At 34.9% G+C, this 22,132-nt stretch overlaps 1 protein-coding gene across 4 annotated transcripts in view; it reads right to left on the reverse strand.

Annotated features, from left to right (window-relative positions):
• The window catches only part of ADGRB3 (adhesion G protein-coupled receptor B3), an 811,989-nt gene that overhangs the window by 495,118 nt on the left and 294,739 nt on the right, over positions 1–22,132 (reverse strand). For 2 of the 4 annotated variants that reach the window (XM_083177264.1, XM_083177263.1), the window contains exons 3-4: positions 18,011–18,121; positions 3,787–3,948 (exon numbers count right to left, since the gene is read on the reverse strand). The exons of 1 other annotated variant lie outside the window; for it this stretch is intronic. In XM_083177264.1, the coding sequence (XP_083033390.1) occupies positions 3,787–3,948; positions 18,011–18,121 (273 nt within the window). The remainder of the gene's footprint in view (positions 1–3,786; positions 3,949–18,010; positions 18,122–22,132) is intronic. One more of the 4 variants, XM_083177265.1, reaches the window with a different exon arrangement.

The following is a 22,132-nucleotide window of genomic DNA, read 5'->3' on the forward strand; positions in this document are numbered from 1 at the left end:
CACTGTAATTGCCTTTAATATATTTGTACATGTGAAGCATGTTACCCTTTAGGCGTCGCTATTCTAGTGTGAACATTCCCAATTTGACCTCATAGCCAAAGGTCTCCATCCCTTTTATTAGTTTGGTTGCCCTTCTCTGGACTTTTTTTCAGTTCTATGATGTCTTTTTTTGAAGTGTGGAGCCCAGAATTGCACTCTAGATGAGGTCTAACAAGTGCCCTGCACAATGGTAAAATCATATTGACGTCCCTAGATTCCATGGCACTTTTTATACAGACTAGTACCTTATTTGCTTTACTTGCTGCTACCTAACACTGAGCACTGCACCCCAGTTTATTGTCAATTTGGACTCCTAGGTCCTTTTCCAATTCTGATTTACCCAATTCTACACCATTTAAGTTATACATAGTGCATTGCTTATGTCACCCGTGATGCATAACCTTACATTTGTCCGCATTGAACCGCATTTTCCATTTTTTGCCACTCGCCTAGTTTATTTAGATCCCTTCGTAATGTGGAGACATCCTTACCCATACTAATCAACCGACACAGTTTTGTGTCATCCGCAAATATGGATAAGTTGCTGAGTATTCCCTCCACTTTATCATTAATGAATAAGGGTTTGTATGCACCTTATTAATACATTGAGAGTTGCATACAGAAATACTGTATATAATATGGTTTATGTATAATTACAAATTTAAGTAATTTAGCACTTTTTGGCCCAAATGTAATGATAGCTGGCATGTTGTGGGCAATACTGTAGCATGATTTCAGTGCTTAAACTAGGTTGCTGCTTTAGATCATATATTTACATTTGGGCCTGTGTCTTTGTTTACCTTAAACATTTTAAATAAATAAAATATATATCCTTTTAAATCCTTAAATACTAAAGATAGAATTCAACAGAATGTGTCCTGATGGACAAACTGCAATGTGGGTAACAGGCATCAATTTATGATTGATCATCACTTATTCTTTGCAATGATGTGCTGATATCAATAGTTTCTGATGCAACAAGCCTAAGCAATATCAGTCCAAATATCCAAACTCCATTTTACCAGAAGTTATTATAAAATGTTTAAAGACATATAGTACCTACAAAAATATATGTTGATGTATTATCTGCATCTTTGTAAGAAGGAACAAGGCTGTATAGGCTAATAAAGATACACTATTTACATTGGTATGCTGACTCTCTTTTACTACATCTCTTGCAGCCTAGATTCTAAAATAAAATACTTAAATGTGGGAAAATTGTACAATATTCATAGGAACTAAAGTTTGTCTTACATACTGTATGTTTTAGTGATGCATTTCTAATATGTTTTTTTGCGCTTTTCATGCTTTCACCTGTGCAATCCAGGGAACTTTTGCATATATTGACATATTAAAATTAGGCAGCTATGTTAGGACACTATCATTTATTTGCTTTACCCTTTGAGTGCAAAGTTATCTTGTAGAACTACAGTAGGTGTGAAAATTGTCCAGAAAACATTTTTATTCCTAATAATGACCTGCAATGTTTACCTTATACAGTAAATATAATCTGTTTTAACAAAACCTCTTTTATTTGAATTTATATAACAAATGTGAATTTTTGTGGATATTTTAAACTTCTCTCACAGTGATGTTGGCACTCAAAGAGTTAATGCACTTTTATTTTATCTGTTAGCAATAGAAAGTGCAAAACAGTTGATAAGTGTGATCAAACACTAATGGGTTTAAAAAGAGTTTCCATAGCTTGCTTATGGGCATAGCACTTGGGCATAGCTAGTTGCCATTGTGATGTGGCCACATGTGCAACCCATTTACAGGATGGATAAGGGAGGATTTATCTGTACATATCCCCCTGGGGGCTGTGCTAGGAAGTGGGGCATATCACCTTCTCATCAACTTGCCCAGGAACCCTTGAGCCCATCATGCAACCCTGGTCTTGGATATTTAGTATTGCTCCACTTGACAACTGAACCTATTCATTCTGTTACATAGATTAGTGTACATATTCCTTATATTTGTGTAATAATTTGATGATTATATTGAATAATATATAGTTAGTTCTAACATCATAGTTATTATTAAGTTGCAGATGTAATGTTCATTGAAGCAATGACTTCATAATTACATAGTTGCCTCTAGTAATTTGTTAGGACATGGCACAAGTGACTTAATTTCTTGACATGACATGCTCAGAATTCAGGTATGTTTTTGGAGGTAGGAGAGTTAAATGTAAGTACTACTTCTTATCAGAAATAGCTTTCCGGATAGGTCCTTATTAATTTAAAATAAATCAAGAATAGAACATGCTCATGACACAAAAGCACATTACTGCCAGCGACAGGCCTTAGCAAAAGTGTGGAAGATGCAGAAGAATAGGTGCTTGTCACTGACCTTGCTATAGAAGTAAGTAATGTTAAATACACAAAGCACATTTATTGGTATAACTGTGATACTAAAATATGCTGTTAGAAATAAGGATCATTGTGAATTTTGGTCAACTATAGAGTAGAGGTATGTGGCTTCAGATGTTCTTGTTTCTCTTTTCCAAGTTAGCACTTCTTTGGATTTATCCAAATTTATCTTATGGACTATCCAAAACATGTGAGCCAATAAGATGCTGTTTTTGAGATGCAAACAACCAAGTAAATACAAACCACAGATCTCTACTATACAGTTTCTGAAAGAGATCTCTTTTTTTGTTCACATTTTTCCTAGCTACTTTGCTATTAATATAATATTTTGGAAGAAAATTATATTTTTCATACAGTATGTTTATTTCAAAATGTAGAGAAATAAATTAATATTTTCCTTGGTCAAATTGTAATTATTATTACAGTTTGATCAACTAATAAACTGTGAGATTTAACCTAAAAATTACAATGGGCAATGTCATCTAAATATAATTTTTACCTTAACCCAATCTCAGAGAACCTAAAATTTTAGAACCTTAGTAAATGGGGGATACATTCGCAGTCATACTGTAAATATTGTCACAACAGTAAATATCCCCAATTTCTCATGTGGCCCCTCTTTGATTAATACCCCAATTGCTAAAATATATGCCAATCCTCACACTATTTTCAGAAAATTTCATACATTTTAGAGTTTAATAAATATTCCTGTGTTTGACATAACTTTTGAGCAAAAGCAACTCTCAAACACAGAGCCACCTTTTTATTCAGAAAGCGTATCTCTTTTTAAAATCTCTAATGTTTCATCATAAAACCCATGTCATTTAACAAAAACATGTATAAAATCTAGTTATCATAATATAGAACCAACTGAGAATAGATCCAGACTCTAAAAGATAGCCTTAGGTGATATTCGACATTTGGCTGATTTTAAACACAGTTTTCAAAATAGCCCCGTTGAAAAACTGACAACCATCTTATAAAACCAAACTCAATCCAAAAATCATGTTCTAAGTTAAACCTATGGCATAACAAATTGGGTGGTGGTCGTTTGGCAGTCGGACCATTTCTAATCACATTTGCTTGACTGAAAATTCATTGGAAATTTCAGAGCTGCCATATAATGTACAATAAATGTATTATATTAGAATACAAATACGTATCTAAATGTTAAGCGTTATAGAAAAAAACAGTTGTTTCTTTCTTAAAATTATTTGCAAGTTTCACCTAAATGTTATGCATAAAATATGAGCATATCAAAATATAGATACAAATGACAGATAAATATAGTGAGAAGAAAAAAGTTTGTATATATTGTTTAGCATTAAACATATTGACAACATCGAAATTTGTATCGATCTGCTACTAACACTACCTGGACAGAGGGCAGTGTTATTGCAAACCCTTGTTTCTCTTAAGGGGCTGCTGCAGTGTGTCCCGTAAGGTGGTACACAAGTTCTGGTTCGCACCTGCGACCCTTGACCACAAGTAACTGAACATGTACTCCACTGGGACCACTCTTCAACACCAGATTCACCTGTATACAAGACAACAAATAAAAATGAATATATCCTTAAGTATTATTATGCTACTACATACATAAGTTCAAAATGAAAACACTACAAGATGAGTGATGTGAGTATGACAAGCATTCAATGTGTTTAAAAAAACTGAAGCGTGCTTAAATGTCACATGATGCAATTTGCATATAACACTGAAAGGATTCTGTGAAATAGAAGCTTTTATGTTCACAGTACAAAGCATTTTTTCATAAGCTATCAAGCAGAAACAAAACTGTATTGAATTAAGTAATAAATGTAAATTCGATGTACATATATTGCAACTTAGAAAAAAAAAAAAATATATATATATATATATATATATATATATATATAACACAACTAAGTTTCTCTGTAGGGTAAGGGAAATATATTATAAAGAAAAAAGTGTGTATACTGTGTGTGTGTGTGTGTATGTGTGTGTGTGTATATGTATATATATATGTGTGTGTGTGTGTGTGTGTGTGTGTCTGTGTGTGTGTGTGTGTGTGTGTGTGTGTGTGTGTCTGATTACCAATAGCTACAAGATGGAAAATATTAAAATATTTCTGCAATGAGACATCAAATAAATATATATTTTTTTATATTAGAAAGAGTATTAAGTTCTCAATATATTAAAATATGTTCTAATAGAAAAGTGATATTAAACAGAATAGTCATCTAGGGTATAAGAAAAAACAGCTATAACAACATTGGTATAATATTGATATAGCTTATGATCAAGTGGTATTTGAAAAGATAACAAAAAACAAAAAAGAAAGGAGAAAGAAAATGATAAAACAGTGAGCATTATATTCGTATAAGAAAAATATTTAGGGGCCTATTTATCAATTAATGCATCTTTATACACAAATATTAAGGACCCTGCAGATATACCATGTAGTGAGCACAGCAGATATCTCTATCACAGTGGTCAGGGAACTCGGTCCTCATTGCCCCACACAGTGCATGTTTTGCAGGTCTCCTCACAGAATCACCAGAGAAATAATTAACTCCACCTGCGGACCTTATAATATGTGTCTGTGAGTAATTAGTACACCTGTGCACCTGCTGGGTTACCAGCAAAACATGCACTGTGTGGGGTAATGAGGACCGAGTTCCCTGACCACTGCTCTATCAGCATCAGTCCTTCCACTTTAGATAGATTCTATGTAGTGAAATTTCCCAAGCTCTGCAATACTTGCCCCCTATAGCTAATACAGATGAAATTAACCTATAATAATCATTAAGCTTATGTAAAATAGACTTTTTTTGAGAGTGATCCTCCAGATCCCTCTGTGTGTCCCTTCACTGCCATATGCATTGGCAGATGACCACACATATACAGTAAGCTCACAGATACGACTCAGCTTTTCACTGGGAAATATTCTTATTGGAGCTTTTAAAAAAAGAAGAATGGTTAAAGAAGAAAGTTAAAAAACTATTGCTACAGATAAAAATGTATGCAAAAAATATTTATCTCATATGCATTCAAAATTAAGATTGGTTTTAATATGCCCCTTGAAGAAATTCAGATGGATACTGCTCAGAAATATCAAATATCATATTTTATTGAAAATAAACATAGCCTCATATTTATGAGGGACTGGCCATGTCAATTAATCAGATGTGAGGTTTTATAAATAGGTAAATTGTAAAATGAATCTGAGCAATGAAGTTACACTAATATAATTTTGTTTTGCTAAATATTTTAATGTTGTTCTCGAAGGCCATAGCTAGGACGGCACATGAAGGGCAGCTGCCCATTTTGCAAATCTGTAGGGGAGCTCAGGGAATTAATCATTTATGTTAATTTGGTTAGAATTGAGGTCTTCGGTTACTGCATCCAATTATATCTCTATAATTAGGGCATTAAGAGTGTGAAGAAAACGGCTTAATTATATAAAGCAGGGATTGCTTATAAAAGTGATATATCCTGATTACACTGACAATGTTGGGGTGTTACCATGATATTTCCTTCTAAATATCTTTATTAATGATCTACCAGATGTTATATAAAGAAGTATTAATTAGTGTAGATGTCACTTCACTATTTAACATTATTAACAGTAACTCACAAGTCATTCTATGCATTAAATCAATTTTTATAGGTTGCTCCAAAGGATGTTAAGCTATAATGACTTTTCACTTTTGCCTATAAACTCCATGACTGGAATATATAGTCAAATCAGAGGCAGAACTCTGGAAAGCAAAGAAGTTATCTGCCCCCGGGCTCCTGTTCCCAAGGGGGCACCTCTCCTTCCCTTGTTTAAATCAGTCAAATGAAAGCAGTTGATATTGGGGGGGGGGGGGGGGGGGGCACCAATACTTATCTTGCCTCCAGGCAACTGAGATGAACTTACGCCACATATTTGTTCTCCTGTATATCTAACATTTATTAAAACTGTATTTTACATATACAGTATTTGTCACTCTGGTCATTCTTACCCAAATCAAACTGAAAGTAATTATCAGATAGATGATACTGTGACCACTAGGTAAACCTAATATTTGTAAAGAAGGTTTACTATAGAAAGCCATTCAAGTTTGTATGTTAACGATCAATAAATTACCTGTTATTTCAAATGTTACATATGATTTCAGTGATTATATAAACAAATAGCTAGAAACGATCAACAATAGCTGAATGCTACTTTATATTTCAATCACAGGTATGGCTATTAATTGTTTATTGAGCATCTTAATTCTGATTAAACTTTCTTATTCATTTTTTATAGAAAATATGATTTATGCAAATGAAAACTATCCACAGCTAATTTGAGCTCAAACTATGCTACATTAGTATATAATTATATTAATTAGCATTTTAAGTATATGAACAAAGGTTAATCTTAATATGAAGTTTGAACTCTTACAGTTTAATCTACTTTACACAGGACTGTGAAATGTGGTTTTAAAATACAGTGCTGGCAATTCAGGAACTTAAAAGTTACAAAGAGCATAGTAAATATTTAATGTTAATCATTAAACATGTAAATCAATTCAACCTTTTGGAAATTCATATCTCTTTTTGCCACATAAAAAAAGGTGTATCATTGATTTTGTGTGATGAAAGTGTGCACTTGAGAAAGATGTGTCTTTCGATTTGCATTGGTCTTGAATTTAATGCATGTACTGTAGCACAAGGCATATCATTTCTTTACTCAACAGCCACTCACAGGCCATGATTAAAGGATGTTTTCGCTTTGTTAATCACTCTGTGGACTTGTTATTTTTTAACATATCTATTGGCACACAGCCCTAAGCTTGGCTGATTGGTGACCTGAGAACTAAATGTACTTTCATACACCTACAAAGGTTTATTGGGGGATTTTTTTGTGACATTTTCCTGCAGGTAACTATGTAGACACAGTGATGTGGACCCTAGCAACTTTAATGCATTCATTTAGCAAAATACAAACAAAAAATAACATTTTAAAAATGTCTAATTGAATATGTGTCATGTACAGTATATGTACTTCTAAAGCAATCTTAAAATACTTCAAAACATTTAACTGCACTTGACTAACTTAATTGCATATATGTACTATTTTTGTGCATATTCTGTGACATCAAATGAATGTGTAATGCAGCATACAGTACAGTATGTATGAAAAAAGGCATTTTATATGCAAGAAGGCAATTAAACATCATCAATGTACAGACGTTGTTCCTAGCTTCAGTGATTATTGAGGTGTTAGTTCACAGTTTTGTTAGGCAGATTTATTGGCCATTAATGTTGGTAGGTGGAGTTAGGGTAAGGTGTGATTTCACAATATAAACTCCTGTCATTAGTTCCTGACCTTTTTTCTTCAGAAAATTCACTCTAATGCTACTATTTTCTTATTGGTTGTGGCCAATATTATTCACTGATTGGTTGCCTGTCATGCATGTCACTGCTGCTTGGTCCTGAACATCCACCTGGTTAGTGGGCCCCACACGCCTCTTACACATAAATTGTACCAGAATGTGTTTACATGTTGTTGTACAGTATACAGCAGGGCTAGGCAACACCGGCCCTCCAGATGTTGATGAACTACACATCCCAGCATGCCTTGCATCAGTTTCAGCATGGCCACATAGCAAAACTAATGCAAAGCATCCTGGGATGTGTAGTTCATTAACATCTGGAGGGCCGGTGTTGCCCAGCCCTGGTATACAGTATATAATTTGGCCTTTAGGGCCTTATGTAGAGTGGGTGCAAATTTAATGTAAAAAAATCCGCATGTTAATATACTATTTTTGACTATATACTAAGGAATGCGTGCAAAATGTGTACAGTAGGTCAACATTAGCAACATATCGGCTTGGTACTACATCCCTTGCATACATAACAAACTGTATATTTACTCCAATGTTTTAAACCATTTCATTTGCTTGCAAAATATGCATTCCCTATTAGATATCAATAAAGCTACAGAAACATCTCTAATACCACAAAAACAACTCTATGTTTAAAATATTGCTACAATAAGTTCTTAAAAGCATGATTTATACTCAGATAATGAAGTGGGCACCTATCATTGTCAGGGTGGTATTCATTACCAGCATATAATAATTTGCTCACTAGTACTGATGATCATCTTTATCTTTAGTCCATTTGAACTAGTATATGACCACCCGCAAATACTGTAGTATTGTTTTCTCTGGAGTACTCTTGTCTGTGTCCTGATATGAATCTTCTCATAATTACACAAACATGCACGTACTGTATATTGGGCCTTATTCTAGTTCACTCATAGAGGCAAATTCCTTCTCAGATGGACAAAACCATGTGCACTGCAGGTGGCGTAGATGTTACTTGTGCAGATATAATTAGATTTGGGTGGGGTTTTTCTTCAAATTGAGATCTATATTGCAGTGTAAAAATAATGCAGTCATTATTTACCCTGCACAGAAACAAAATAACTCACCCAAATCTAATTCTATCTGCACATTTTAAATCTGCCCCACATGAAGCGCACATGGTTTTGTCCAGCTAAGAAGGAATTTGCCTCTAAGAGTGAACTAGAATAAGGCCCAACGTGTAGGTTAATTTGCAGATGTATTTCAATTGAGGTAATACTTGATGTACGCATTATTGCCATAATCTGACATTCTGAAAAAAATTAAAGGGAGGATAGCTATGCAAATAAATTTAAATATTTGTAATTACTATTAAGAGACCATATAAAGTACCAAAAATATTTTTATTTTTTGAGTATAAGATGGTAAATAGAACATCAAGGAGTAGGGACGTCAGGCATAAGAGGTGTAAGAGTTTACTGAGCTATTTAGACACTACAGATTGTCAGTAATGTATTGTACATTGGCTACATAGCCACTATTTTAAATTAGATGCCACTCTGTACATACTGTATTAACTTTAGTGTGGTATGCAATTAGCAGCAATAAATTACTGCACCTGACTCACCCGGTCGTATCCTATTAGCACACACCATCAACACTTATCGGAGAGTTTTGTTCAGTTTACCTCAAAAGCACAATCACTGCCACAGAAACACAGCTTTTAACAGAACCTATGTGTTTATTTGTGTTATAGTGTAATTTACCACACAGAAAAAATGGTCTATAATTACATAGCCTTATAATGACCCCATGCATTTATGGTGATAGACCCATTTATTCCATGCCATAATTTACCTCAGGTATTAGGATAACCCCTTAAGTATCAAAATCTTAACAAATGCTATGGGCTGCATTTTAATTTTCCTTTTATATACATTGTTACATTAAGACATTTAAAGTAAAGACAGCACCTTACTCTCATAAGAAAATGGAAAAGAAAGAAAATGGTTAAAAAAAGTCCTTAAGGCGATGAACACTGTATGTGTTAATGTGTAGTAGGGCATAAAAGATGGTGTAAAGGTGCCCATACACGTACCAATTACCCGGTACTTTTTGTGCTAAAATAGCATCGCATCCCATGCACAACATATGCACAACAATGCTATTTTAGCACAAAAAGTACCGGGTAATTGGTATGTGTATGGGCACCTTAAGGGTTATAGTTCCTGCCTCACATCACTGAGGTCTTTAATTCCTGCCATGGCCCTAATTGTGCACAGTTTGAATATTCTCCCCATGCTTGAGTGGGTTTACTCCAGGTAATGCAGTTTCCTTCCACAATCCAAACATATACTGTAGGTTAACTGACTTCTAACAAAATTTACCCTAGAATGAATAGGTGTGCATGTACAGTACATGTGATAGGGAATATAGATTGTAATCCCCAATGGGGCAGGTACTGATGTGAATGTTCAAATATTCGGTACTTGTGTATTACCCAGGCGCCCGGTATGTAGTTAGCGTAGCGGCGCTGTCAGAATCAGCGTAGTGTTCCCGCTGCCAGCGTAGTGAGCGTAGTCAGTCAGAGCCAGCGTAGTTAGCGTAGTTGGTCAGAAGTAGTGCAGTGTTCCCACGAGCATCCCTGTCAGAATCACCATAGTCAGACAGTCAGTGTCCCTGTCATAGCTGAAGGTGAAGTGACAGTGTAATGGCTGCAGAACCTGTGACAATGTTCAGCTTGATCTTTTCTCCTTTATTATTAACTAAAATACTGTTACAAGTTAACACATGTCATCATTACTTTCTCAGATGTATGATATGGCAGGTGTGAATGTGTTCCTGAAACACCCCCACTATCCACGCCAGCCCAAAGCGTTACGGGTCCTCCCGACCTGTTCATACCCCCACTATCCATGTTGGCATGGAGTTGACTTTATGAAGTGTGGCGAGCGCAGCGAGCCACCAAGCCCGAGGCGTGGCAAGTGCAGTGAGCCCCGCGAGGGGACGTGGATTATTTCACATGTGTTCTGCGTCCGCTTACCATGCTTCGGGCTTGATGGCTTGCTGCGCTCGCCACACTTTATAAAATCAATTCAACGCCGACATGGATAGTGGGGGTATGAACAGGTCGGGAGGACGCGTAACGCGTCCCCTCACCACGCTTTGGGCTGGCGTGGATAGTGGGGGTTTGAAAATGCCTCATTTATTGTGCATAGGACGCACTTGAGCCAGCATACCCCCTCTATCCATGAGGTGCATGTGCTAATAGTTACTGAGACGCAGGAGCGTCTGAGACGCACCTGCATCTCAGACAGCTGGAGTGCCTCTCTGCTGGTGCCCGCATAATCCCCTCTCCACCGGCGTCTGCCAGCGCAGGGGATCTGGCGGTTACCGGTGCTGTGTGAGAGGCGCTCACTAGGTTTGGCATGCACTCCGGGGACAGAGCCATGGATGCCGGGGACACAGCCGGGCTGCCGTGGAGTCACTATGCTAACTACGCTAGGCAGCCTTTGGGCTGTCGCGGAGTCACTATGCTAACTACGCTAGGCAGCCGTTGGACTACGCAGACAGCGTAGCTTACCCTACGCCTGCATACGTATGCTAATTGGGCGCCTGACTAATACACAAGTACCAAATATTCTCTGTAAATCACTGCGGAATATGTGTACACTATATAAAAAATGGTAATAAATAATAGTAGTTTGAGGTTATACTTTTATTTTTTCATATATAGTCGCTTATAGATATATTTTCGTACAGATATACTTGCAACAATTTGCATTGATAAACACATTTGTACAGGCAATAACATTGCTTAAGAGGATTATGTACCTAAATATTTTCAGTTCCATATAAATAGGAACTAAGGCACACATGGCATATTAATGCAATGCACAACTTTGTAACTGACCCCATGGGAAGGAAATATATTATTGACAGCCTTTTTTATGAGTGATTGCAAACTAATTTTAGATTGACAAATAAAAATATACTGCAATAAGGAAAACACATCTACCAATATTATTATTACTTCCCTTTAATAAAATGAGTAGTTACTATGCTCAGAGGCAGGCAGGTCAAATAAATGACAGTGTTCACTAATAACTCAGTACATTTTAATTTACTGTAAGTCAATTTTTGTAGCAGACATTACTAAGACAATTTCAAATTGTGACATTTAGTCATAAAGAGATGAACTTGACATCACTATCTTCTGTCACCAGATGGACAAACACCCACATCATTATTCTGTGATTTTGTAATTAGTAAGATGCTTGCTTTGGATACATACTTATCTCCCCTCCATAAATATTTCCTACACATTGACTGGTGAAAATTAGATATAGAGCCATTATAGTTTGTGCTCCTGTCAGCATTCTGATACTTTGAGTTTGTTAAAGCTTGTTATAGTCCCACCTATTTATTATCCTGTCAGTCTATAAACAGCTTGCATACTCACAGAGTACAATACCATTTTAATTAGATATTTTCAAATTTGGACAGAATTTAACTTAAAAACGTAGATAAACAAATTTCAAGTAAGTTAAATAACATTTTAATGTTGACTGTATCATTAATTGTATTACTAAAAATGTTTACATAAAAATATAAATGGATAATAAAATAAAATAAAATTGCATAGCACTTAAACACCACTTTTCACATACTGTTCTATGTTCTATTATTTCCGATATATAAGTGCTCATAGTATGTAATGCTAAAAGGTGCAAAAATAGATTGATTATGGAATGTTTGCTCCTTTGACTAGATATGGATGCAAAGCAAATAAAATATTCTTTAATTAATATTAGAAGAGTAAACTACTGTATGATATGTTATGTTGTGAAGCCTGTTGGCAGAACTAGAAGAAAATGTTGCATTATGATGATGATCTCTTGTATTATTGACAACAAGAAAAAATGATTCTGAAAAGGTTAAAATATGTTGTGATCACATGCTAAAGAAGATAGATGATTTTTCTATTTGGCATCGTACGAATAAATAATGTCTTGAATGAGTCATAAAACTTTTCTAATTCCTCTCAAACAAAAAGAGTTTTAAAATTACTGTACTGTAAATAAAATATGCTGGGCTATTAGTAGACAACGTCATTGAAAATAACGTCCAATTTATTTGTTGAGTAATACAATTACTATAAGGATAGTCAGTAGTTATTTGCTTGACACTGTGATCTTCTGGTAAATATTTTTTTATATAAGGTACCAGCCTGAAGCCACACACATGCATGCACACACACACACACACACACACACACACAAAGAAACACACACAAGCATATCTCAAGAATACTGACTGTACATACAAATTAGCGTAACATTTTTGAAATAGTCAAGTTCCAGATCTTAAGTGCCAATATTACTAGTAGCATTTATGATGCTTGTTTCAAACATTAATCTGAGTTTCCGCAGAATGCATGTAGAGTAGACTTATGTAAATTCTTATTAAATATGAAAGCTTTAGTTTATTTCAGTTATTGGTCATTTCAATTGGTGATTCAAATGATTTTTTACAATGTATGTTTTTTAATGTTGCACTTTGGAGCAAATGTTTCAAACCATTGAGACAGATAAAGTAGAAAGAGAGCTACAGCATCAAGCAATTAGTGCCTGTCATTTTACAGGCTGTGTTTGAAAAATGACAGTAACACATGATTATTTGGCACTATACTTCTCTTCACTTTATCTCTCCAATTGCATAAATACCCCAGCTGTAGAGTTACATAGTTTGGGAAAATTACAATGTGGAAAACCAGAAATGTTGTGTACAGTATTGTAACATTTTAAGATGGAAATATTGCGCCAGTAATCATCAAAAGTATTTGTTCTAAACAACCAAATACTATTCTACTAATTGAAAATGAACCACATAGACAGTGATAGCACACATTATGTAATGAAAATTGAACCAAGATTGTGATGATTTTGCGTGTGTGTGTGAATGGGGACAAAAATAAATGAAGTGAACCTCTTTATATTTTATTTAACTAAAGGGATTTAATTAGATGAAGGGGGATCTCCTGTATTTCTCTGCCCACATAAGGACTTTTATCACTATATTTTCAATACGATAAGTTCTGCATATTTCAGTTAGTCCTCTGCAAGAAACTTTATTTTTAATTATGTAAATTTAGAGAGTGCAACTTGATGTATATAGTTAGAATATTTTATTATTTTTAATCAGATCAATGAAGCCAACATCTTCAAATAAAATAACACATGTACTGTATCAGAGACATCCTCTTATGATGAATTATATTACAGAAATTATACTAAAATAACTAGGTCAGTGGGCCATATATATATACATACATACACAATATATTCAGCTTGATATACCATATCAAAATCATCCTGGGTTTTCAGTGTAAACTCTCCCAAAATCTCTCACTTTCTGATTCCCACACCCTATTACATTTGGCCCATAGTGTCTTAATACAAGATACTTTAATCTGCCAATATAAAATAATTTTTAAATAAAGTAGTGTAGGCAACTTATCAATAATGCAAATTACTAGATTCATAAAATAGTAATATATATTTTTACAAAGATGTTTTTCATATGTACTGTATTAATAATACAAATATCTATAATCTAACAATTTGCTTTAATTATTTATTTGACATGGAACAAGTTCAATTACAAGAGTTTTTAAAATGCTAATTAGATGAAAAAAGAAGAAATGGGGTTAAGGAAAAGTTTGCTTTATTTTAGAGGGATGGGACATGGCAAAAATTTGATTGAAACAATGAGCTTGGCTATTGAGCAGATGAACATTGCAGGATAGTCATTGTTGCAGAGATCAGATATTTTGAGAAGTAATACTTGGTGTTCCATGCAAACCTACTAAATTAATAGTGCATTGTGGATGTTGAAATCTTTACTTCATTACGGTGCATGCATGAAGGTTTTAGTAGTCATCCTCTAGAGCAACACATAAATAATTGTAATAGAGTAAAAAATAAAAAAATCTAGAATTATTGATTGACTAAGTCGAGTAATGTACAAAAAATAACACAAAATCATTGATTCATCCTCTACTAAAAAATTTTAAATGCTACGTTAGGAATTAAATTAATTGCGATGTGCCACCAATTATCACTGCTATGCATACAGTATATTGGATAGCTACTGTACTGTAGTACTAACATTTCAACTTTTCCCTATCACATCTACAGGGTACCAGGGAATACAGTAGTTGTGATTCAAGCACATTGCATGGATTTCCCCCTTTAATTTCTATTAGGATATAGTGCTGTATGAGTTAAGAAATAATTAATAATTAGAATTAATAATTCTTATAAGGAACGAACCATGTAAATAATATAATTATCACTTTAATGTATGTATTATTTAAGATTTAAATACAATGCGCTATATTTCAATAGTATTACTACATAGAAGATCTGTATTTTTTAAGTATTTCATTAACTATCCAAGGATCTTTCTCTATTGACTACTGGAACTTATTGTTTTTTAACCACATTGTAAGTGTGATATTGCAATTCTCTATGTACTGTAAAGTACTGTATTTTCATTAACCTTGTTGCTCCTGTGTTTTCATCTTTGCTTCAAAGACTTTTTGTTCTATTCACTTCTGCTTGTGCGCAGCAGGTACACACAGTCCCAGTGTCTACCTATACATCTCACCCTATTGAAAAGCCAGCATGCTGTGGAATCTTTGCTTCAAATTTTAATGAGTCATCTTCTTTTTTCCCTGTACATCACAAAGCTCTTCTGGATTTTTTTTTAATGACACAATATAATAAAATTAATAAATAACAACTGAAATAAGAGCTGGTCAGTACAAATGAAAAATTGTTATAAAGAGGTGTGTATTAGATTTGTATATTCTTACAGTGATTATTTTCATGAGAAAATTTGCTCTAGACCAATGATGGAGTGACTGCTATTTGGCCATGCTAAAACTGTTGCAGGGCATGCTGGGATGTGTAGTTCAACAACAGCTGGAGTGCCAAGTTTCTCCATTACTGATGTAGACACTCTATGATTAAATCGATTATTCTTATTTTATCACAAGGGTAATTAATGTACACTTTAGAAATCATAGTTTATTCAGACAAGTTGCCATTCACAGTTTATATGGCAAATACTATTGTTTAGTTAAAATAATATTTTGGAACACATATCATATTTTTATACTAATTAGTATTAATGGCAGACTTCCACAGCTCTAATTTGTGGAGATTGTTTCACAAGTATAATGAGTAACTCAATTTACTAAAATTAATATAATTGTGCAAGTTATAATTTAGGGTCTGATTAAGATCTGTTAGTGATGCTCTGTATACTTGCAGCCTAGTGAACAGGTAAGCTCAGCCCACCGCCTCGCCAAATGCCCACCCCCATGCGGCGTGACTCCCCTCGTAGCATACGAGGGGATATGTTCCCTAACATATCCCCTTGGATGTATCTGGACACCATCAAATGATTGTTTTCTCCTTTGGTAGTAAAAGTCAGTGTAAACTGACTTTTATTCCCACTGCAGATCGCCGAAAAAGGGCCGAGAGCTGACTTAATGTGGCACCAGCTGCCCGCCCCATGCAGAAATCAACACACCTGCATTTTTATGGGGACACCCATAAAATGCTGGGCAATTCCCCTGCTGCTCCAGAGCGAACGACTCGGTGAGTGTGAAACTCTCCAAAACTGTTCATGGACATATTCGCATATGCACAAACTCCCCACTATCGGACAGGGGACTGCATTTGGATCCGAACAAACAGGTCTTAAATTGCCCCTTAATACCCAGCAGTTCTATCATTGGGGTAGAAAAGTGTATGGGAACAGCATAGGCGCTGGACACACAAACATCTTTCCTTCCACTTCTATTGGGGCAGATGTATTAAGCCTGGAGAAGAGATAAACTGGACATAAAGTGGAGATAAGACAAAAGGAGATAAAGCACCAGCCAATCAACTCCCAAATGTCATTTTTAAACACAGTTCATTGGCTGGTGCTTTATCTCCTTTCACTTTATCTCTCTTCTCCAGGCTAATACATCTGCCCCAATATTAGAAGGTGCATTTCTGTTTTCACATTAATCAATGAAAAATATAATTGTTTGATGATTACAGAATTTTACATATACAGTAACACATTTAGACAAAATTTAAAACAAAAATCTTTTTAAAAACCATAAATGCTCCTCTATAAAATAAAATTTTATTTTGTGAATAAATAAGTGTGTCCTATTTGTTAGTAAAATGTAAAAACAGTTATTTGTATGAAAGGTAAATGTGGGAATACTTTACAATCATGTATATTTAATATTGATGGTACAAAAATGACTACATTATGTTGTTTTTCACTTACCCTATGAAAGAAACGGAGGCAATTTGCCATCTGTTAATTGAGTGCATGTTTTTCTAGATCATAAGCTTTGCATATCTTAAACCTTTCAGTGCTAGATAATTCTCCCAGATAGGGATTAACACAAAAACGTTTTGTGAGTGAGCGTGCAAATTAAAAATAAAATAAAAGGAATTTATTATAGCAGTTTTACAAATTTTAAAACAATTTGTTATATTTAGTGAACCAGTAAACTTAAAATAAAAGTTGCATGAAAGAGCTACTCAAAACATTCACAAAGACAGTAGGTAAGATATTTTAAGAATAAATGAATCATCTTGGTCATAGTGGAAGAATACAGTATTTTATGCACATAAAACATATTGTGTATTAGCACTGGTGAAGACAGTTGGAAGGCTATAAGAGCCCAGTTGGAGAAACACCGATGAAAAATACATGCATTTAACAACAATTACATGTACATGATCAAATATTTTAATATAAACTGTATGTCATGATATTTAGAAATATATTTGTGAATGCCAGGATAGCTTTTCATATCTGGTCAACTTGTATTTCATGCTTACTTATACATATTAATTATGAAGCTTGCTACTTACAGATGTAACTGGTCCAGTCTGCACCTCTCAGAATGACCATACAATGGCAACATGTATTTCTGGAGTGCAGACAGATCTGCTACATCTGTATGTTTAAAGGGACTGTAGAACAGCAGGGTTAGTTAGCCACATTCGAGATGGATGTGTTCTGTCTACTATACAGCTACTTTATTTATGGAACTTTAACTGGTGAAAAAAAAAATGATTAAAAAAATGTATCAGCTTAGAAAAAAACTGACAAATATGCAGAGGATTATGGAAGCATGCAGTGGATTTGCTAAAATTGATAACAGTAAGTAGAAAAATGTAACTAACGTATTACCAGTTTGTGCCATAAATTTAGCAGCATCAGCTTGTTCCTGGGTGACCCTTTTCTCATGAACAGATCTTGGTCGCTGACTTTTAATTGTATGATCTCCAATCATTCCAAATTCTAAAGACAGAATAAAGGTTTATGAGAGCTTGTGTGTAGACATTTCTGAAAACAGCACTCGTGTCATGCAATATGTACCTAAAACAACTCCATCGGCGTAATGCAGTTGGTACAATACATAAACTACAGTAAATAACATTTGAATTTCTAAACTGTGTCTTTCGAATAAAGTAAGACAAAATAATTTTACAGAAGCAACATTTAACTGAGAGTTTCCGTCAATATAACTGAGACAAAAATATTTATTTACAAAGCAAACATTTAACTGGGAGTTTCCATCAATATAACTATCACAAAAATATGTACTATACAAAGCAAATAATGTTGAAAAAGAATTGTGGGAATATGTACCATATGCAGATATAAAGCCTTATTCTAGTTCACTCTTTCTGACAAAATCCTTCTTAAGGAGCCCATACACGGTCCATTGTGGACCGGCTCCATTCTGTACTATGCGATGCGCGCTCCCGCGCATCACATTGTACGGTACAAAAAGTATGTGCTGCACATACTTTTTGTACTAGGTACACATTGTATCGGATCGCAGTGCATGCACACTGCATGCACTAGGGATGCGATCCGACAGGATGTGTGCTGTTTAAGTCCCAAACGGATCCGTTAAACGGACCGTGTATGGGCTCCTTTAGATGGACAAAACCATGTGCACTGCAGGGAGGCAGATGTAAAATGTGCAGAGAGAATTAGATTTGGGTGAGTTATTTAGTTTCTGTACAGGGTAAATACTGGCTGCTTTATTTTTACACTGCAATATAGATCTCACTTTGAAGTAAAACCCCACCCAAATCTAATTCTCTCTTCACAAGTAACATCTGCCACACCTGCAGTGCACATGGTCCATCTAGTGTTATGTACACACGGGGGCGATAGGGGCTGAAATCGCTGGAATTATGGTCGCAGGCGACCATATTGCCAGTGATGGGAGTGTGCCCCAGCGAGAAATCGCCAGGTGCGCGCTCCCGTTTTCAGTCCCAATCTAATCGCTGGTCGCAGGGGCTTGCTACTGCGACCAGCTGATTACCTCTGCGGCACCGCCCGGCAGAGGTTCCCTTTCATCAGTGACCATCTCTGGTTGCTGATGAAAAGGAGAAACTGAGCAATATATTGCTCAGCCATATATTGCAGGCAATATATGGCTGAGCAATATATCTCCCCCCGTGTGTACGGAGCTTAAGAAGGATTTTGTCAGAAAGAGTGAACTAGAATAAGGCCCATAATGTTTATTATGTGAATCATTTTTCCTTCTAAGATATTTAGTGCATGGAAAATAAAATTGACTGCAGCAGTATGAAGGTATGTGTGGGAAAATCAAAGCTTAAAAAAATCAAATTCAAAAACTGAAAATAAAAAAATTCAATACAAAATATTTATTCCCTATAACATACAGAGCATAATTAAGGCCTCTTTTTGTAGGATTATAATTATTCTATTAGTAGTTGATTAATATAATATAATATAATATATACTGTCATAAAGCTATTCCAGCTAGTCTGAATCAAGATATGTTTATTAAAAGGATTGGGTTTTTGAATTTTTGTGCTTTTCAGCAAAAAATAAAAGAAATCAAATGAAAATTAAGTTACAGAGTTAAAATATTTTATTGTAACACATTTATAACAGGAAAAATAAATAATCTGTGGGGTAACAATGCAAAAAGAGGAAAATAAGGAATATTATGTCAAAAACATAAGATACTGTACATGCAAAAGCAGAGCAGGAATCTAAAAAGTAATATAAATTACAGCTTTTGTGTTGTGTTATAAACAGCAAACAACATTGCATATCAATGCATTTGCAAATAATTATCATGGGAAATTATCGCCATGGCTTTAATTGTTAGCTTGTTCATGTTAATGCTACACTGGAATGAAAAATAATTCATTGTTTAAATGAAAAACTGCATTTGCCATCATTGTAGAAAATAATAACCTGTGACAAATGTAATTTATAATCTTTAATACTACATAAATAAGGCTGATTTAGGCAAACAGAAATATATGTGTCGTACAATAAACAAAATGTTGCTTGTACTATATTGCTTGTATACAGGCTTGTCTTTCCTAATTTCACTTATGTTATAGTATGTACATTTAATTAACAAACTACAGTATATTATAATTGAAACATGTATCTAAAACTATACTGTAGCCATTTACTGATACTTTTGAAGATGCATAGAGGTCATCTGCACCCAAAATGTTTGTTTTTTTTATTTCAAAATTACTTGATATGGTCAGGGGTTAAAGTGTGTGTGTGTGTGTGTGGGGGGGGGGGGGGGGGCAGAGACATAGTTCCACCACCTCTAATGGGGAAATGGAAATAGTTCAGCTCTGCCTTGGACCTGGCACAGAATTCTATCAGGAAAGCATTATAGTTTGCATGGGGGTACCGAAAACAACTGGCCCTGGCTCTGCCTAGTGGGGGGAGGGGGGATACTTAGGTGGCAGATGGAAAGGAGTTCCCCCACCTTTCCAGTACCACTTTTATCCCTGTTTATGGTTAACTAGAATTCAACACCTGTGCCACTTTTTTAAGCATAGCTCCACCATTTGTATTAACATGGGTAAACCTTGTATCATTGTAAAAAAAAAACCTTAGCTACTGTATGTGCAATAATATGTTAGATACAGGCTAGATTGTGTCAAATGTTTAACTTGTAGTATTTCTGTCTTTTGCCTTCTTCCACTTAAATTATAAAACTTCATCATAAATGCCATTTGGTGCTGATAATTTGTAAACCTCAAGAAAAAATTCGGAGGTATCTCAAATAGTGAGCATATAGCATGTGACTCAAATAATGTCATTATATAGGGGAAATAGTCATAGATCTATGTCTCTTGTCTTGATAAATACACAAAGTTCTAAAATACTGTACCTACTAGTAATTTAAAAGAAAGTTTTCCATTATAATTATAAAAAGAACATTATTTTTTTTGAGCAAAAGCAATAAAAATACTGTAACTGTAAAGTATTAAGTTCAAAATAAATACATATTTGGTAGATGGGAGTAATGCTTATTTAGTGGTATTTATAAAAAAAAAAAAAAACATTTTATAACACAATACTGTGTTTATAATGTAAACTGTTAAAACTTTTTATGTAACTTTTGTTTTGTAAATATAATGATAATTTTGCTATTGTATTTAATGATTTTCTGTATTTGTGAATAAAGTAATTCGCTCTTCAGCCTACCTTTGTTACTTTTTACAAGTCTGTGACTTGTCTGTTACTGTACTACCTACATCCTCTGTATTGTGTGCATTGTTATAATGTCTGTAAAGCGCCTTGAGTCCTGTTGGAGGAAGTACGCATATAAATTAAACTTACTTACATACTTAGGGTAGTTTAACAATGTGGCTGTAAATGCCTTATTGTTCCAATGGCACAAGGGGCCTTATTTAAGATCCATTGAAACAATTGTGACTTTTGAGAAAATGCTAAAGTGTTAAGTTTGAAGTGGACATATCCCAAAGTATGTTCAAATTTAATTCTAGTATAGAGACATATCTGGAGCAAAAAAGTGGTGTCCCCATTTTCATCATCAAATTGTAGTATTTTTAAAAGACATAGGCCTAATTCAAACTTAGTTGTAGTTTTGTGAATCTTCAAAAAACTTAAATTGCTGGTGCAAGACTACAGGGGAGTTGTACCAAGCACACTTGCCGGGTCCCTCCCTGTGATATGCCTGCAAATTTTTTGGCACATTGCTCCCTGGCTGCGCATCCTAGTTGCGAAGCTAGACACAGGCCAGCCATGTTTCCGGTCACAGTGGCTGCATGTGGCATCATGCAGCCACTGAAGCCATCCCCCCAAGCAGTCCGGACACATATTGCACATAGTGGTAGAGTTTGAATTTATGTCCTCCTGTGCACCCGATGGGCAGCCAAGATCTCTCTGGGTGTTCCAAAACACCCATGGGTTTGAGTAGAATGGGTGGAATAGAGAGAAGCTTTGGTGCACTGGGTGTTTAGTACACACAAAAATGTATTAGTG

This window comes from Crinia signifera, chromosome 3, assembly GCF_055691185.1.
Source record: "Crinia signifera chromosome 3, ASM5569118v1, whole genome shotgun sequence".
Taxonomy (NCBI): domain Eukaryota; kingdom Metazoa; phylum Chordata; class Amphibia; order Anura; family Myobatrachidae; genus Crinia; species Crinia signifera.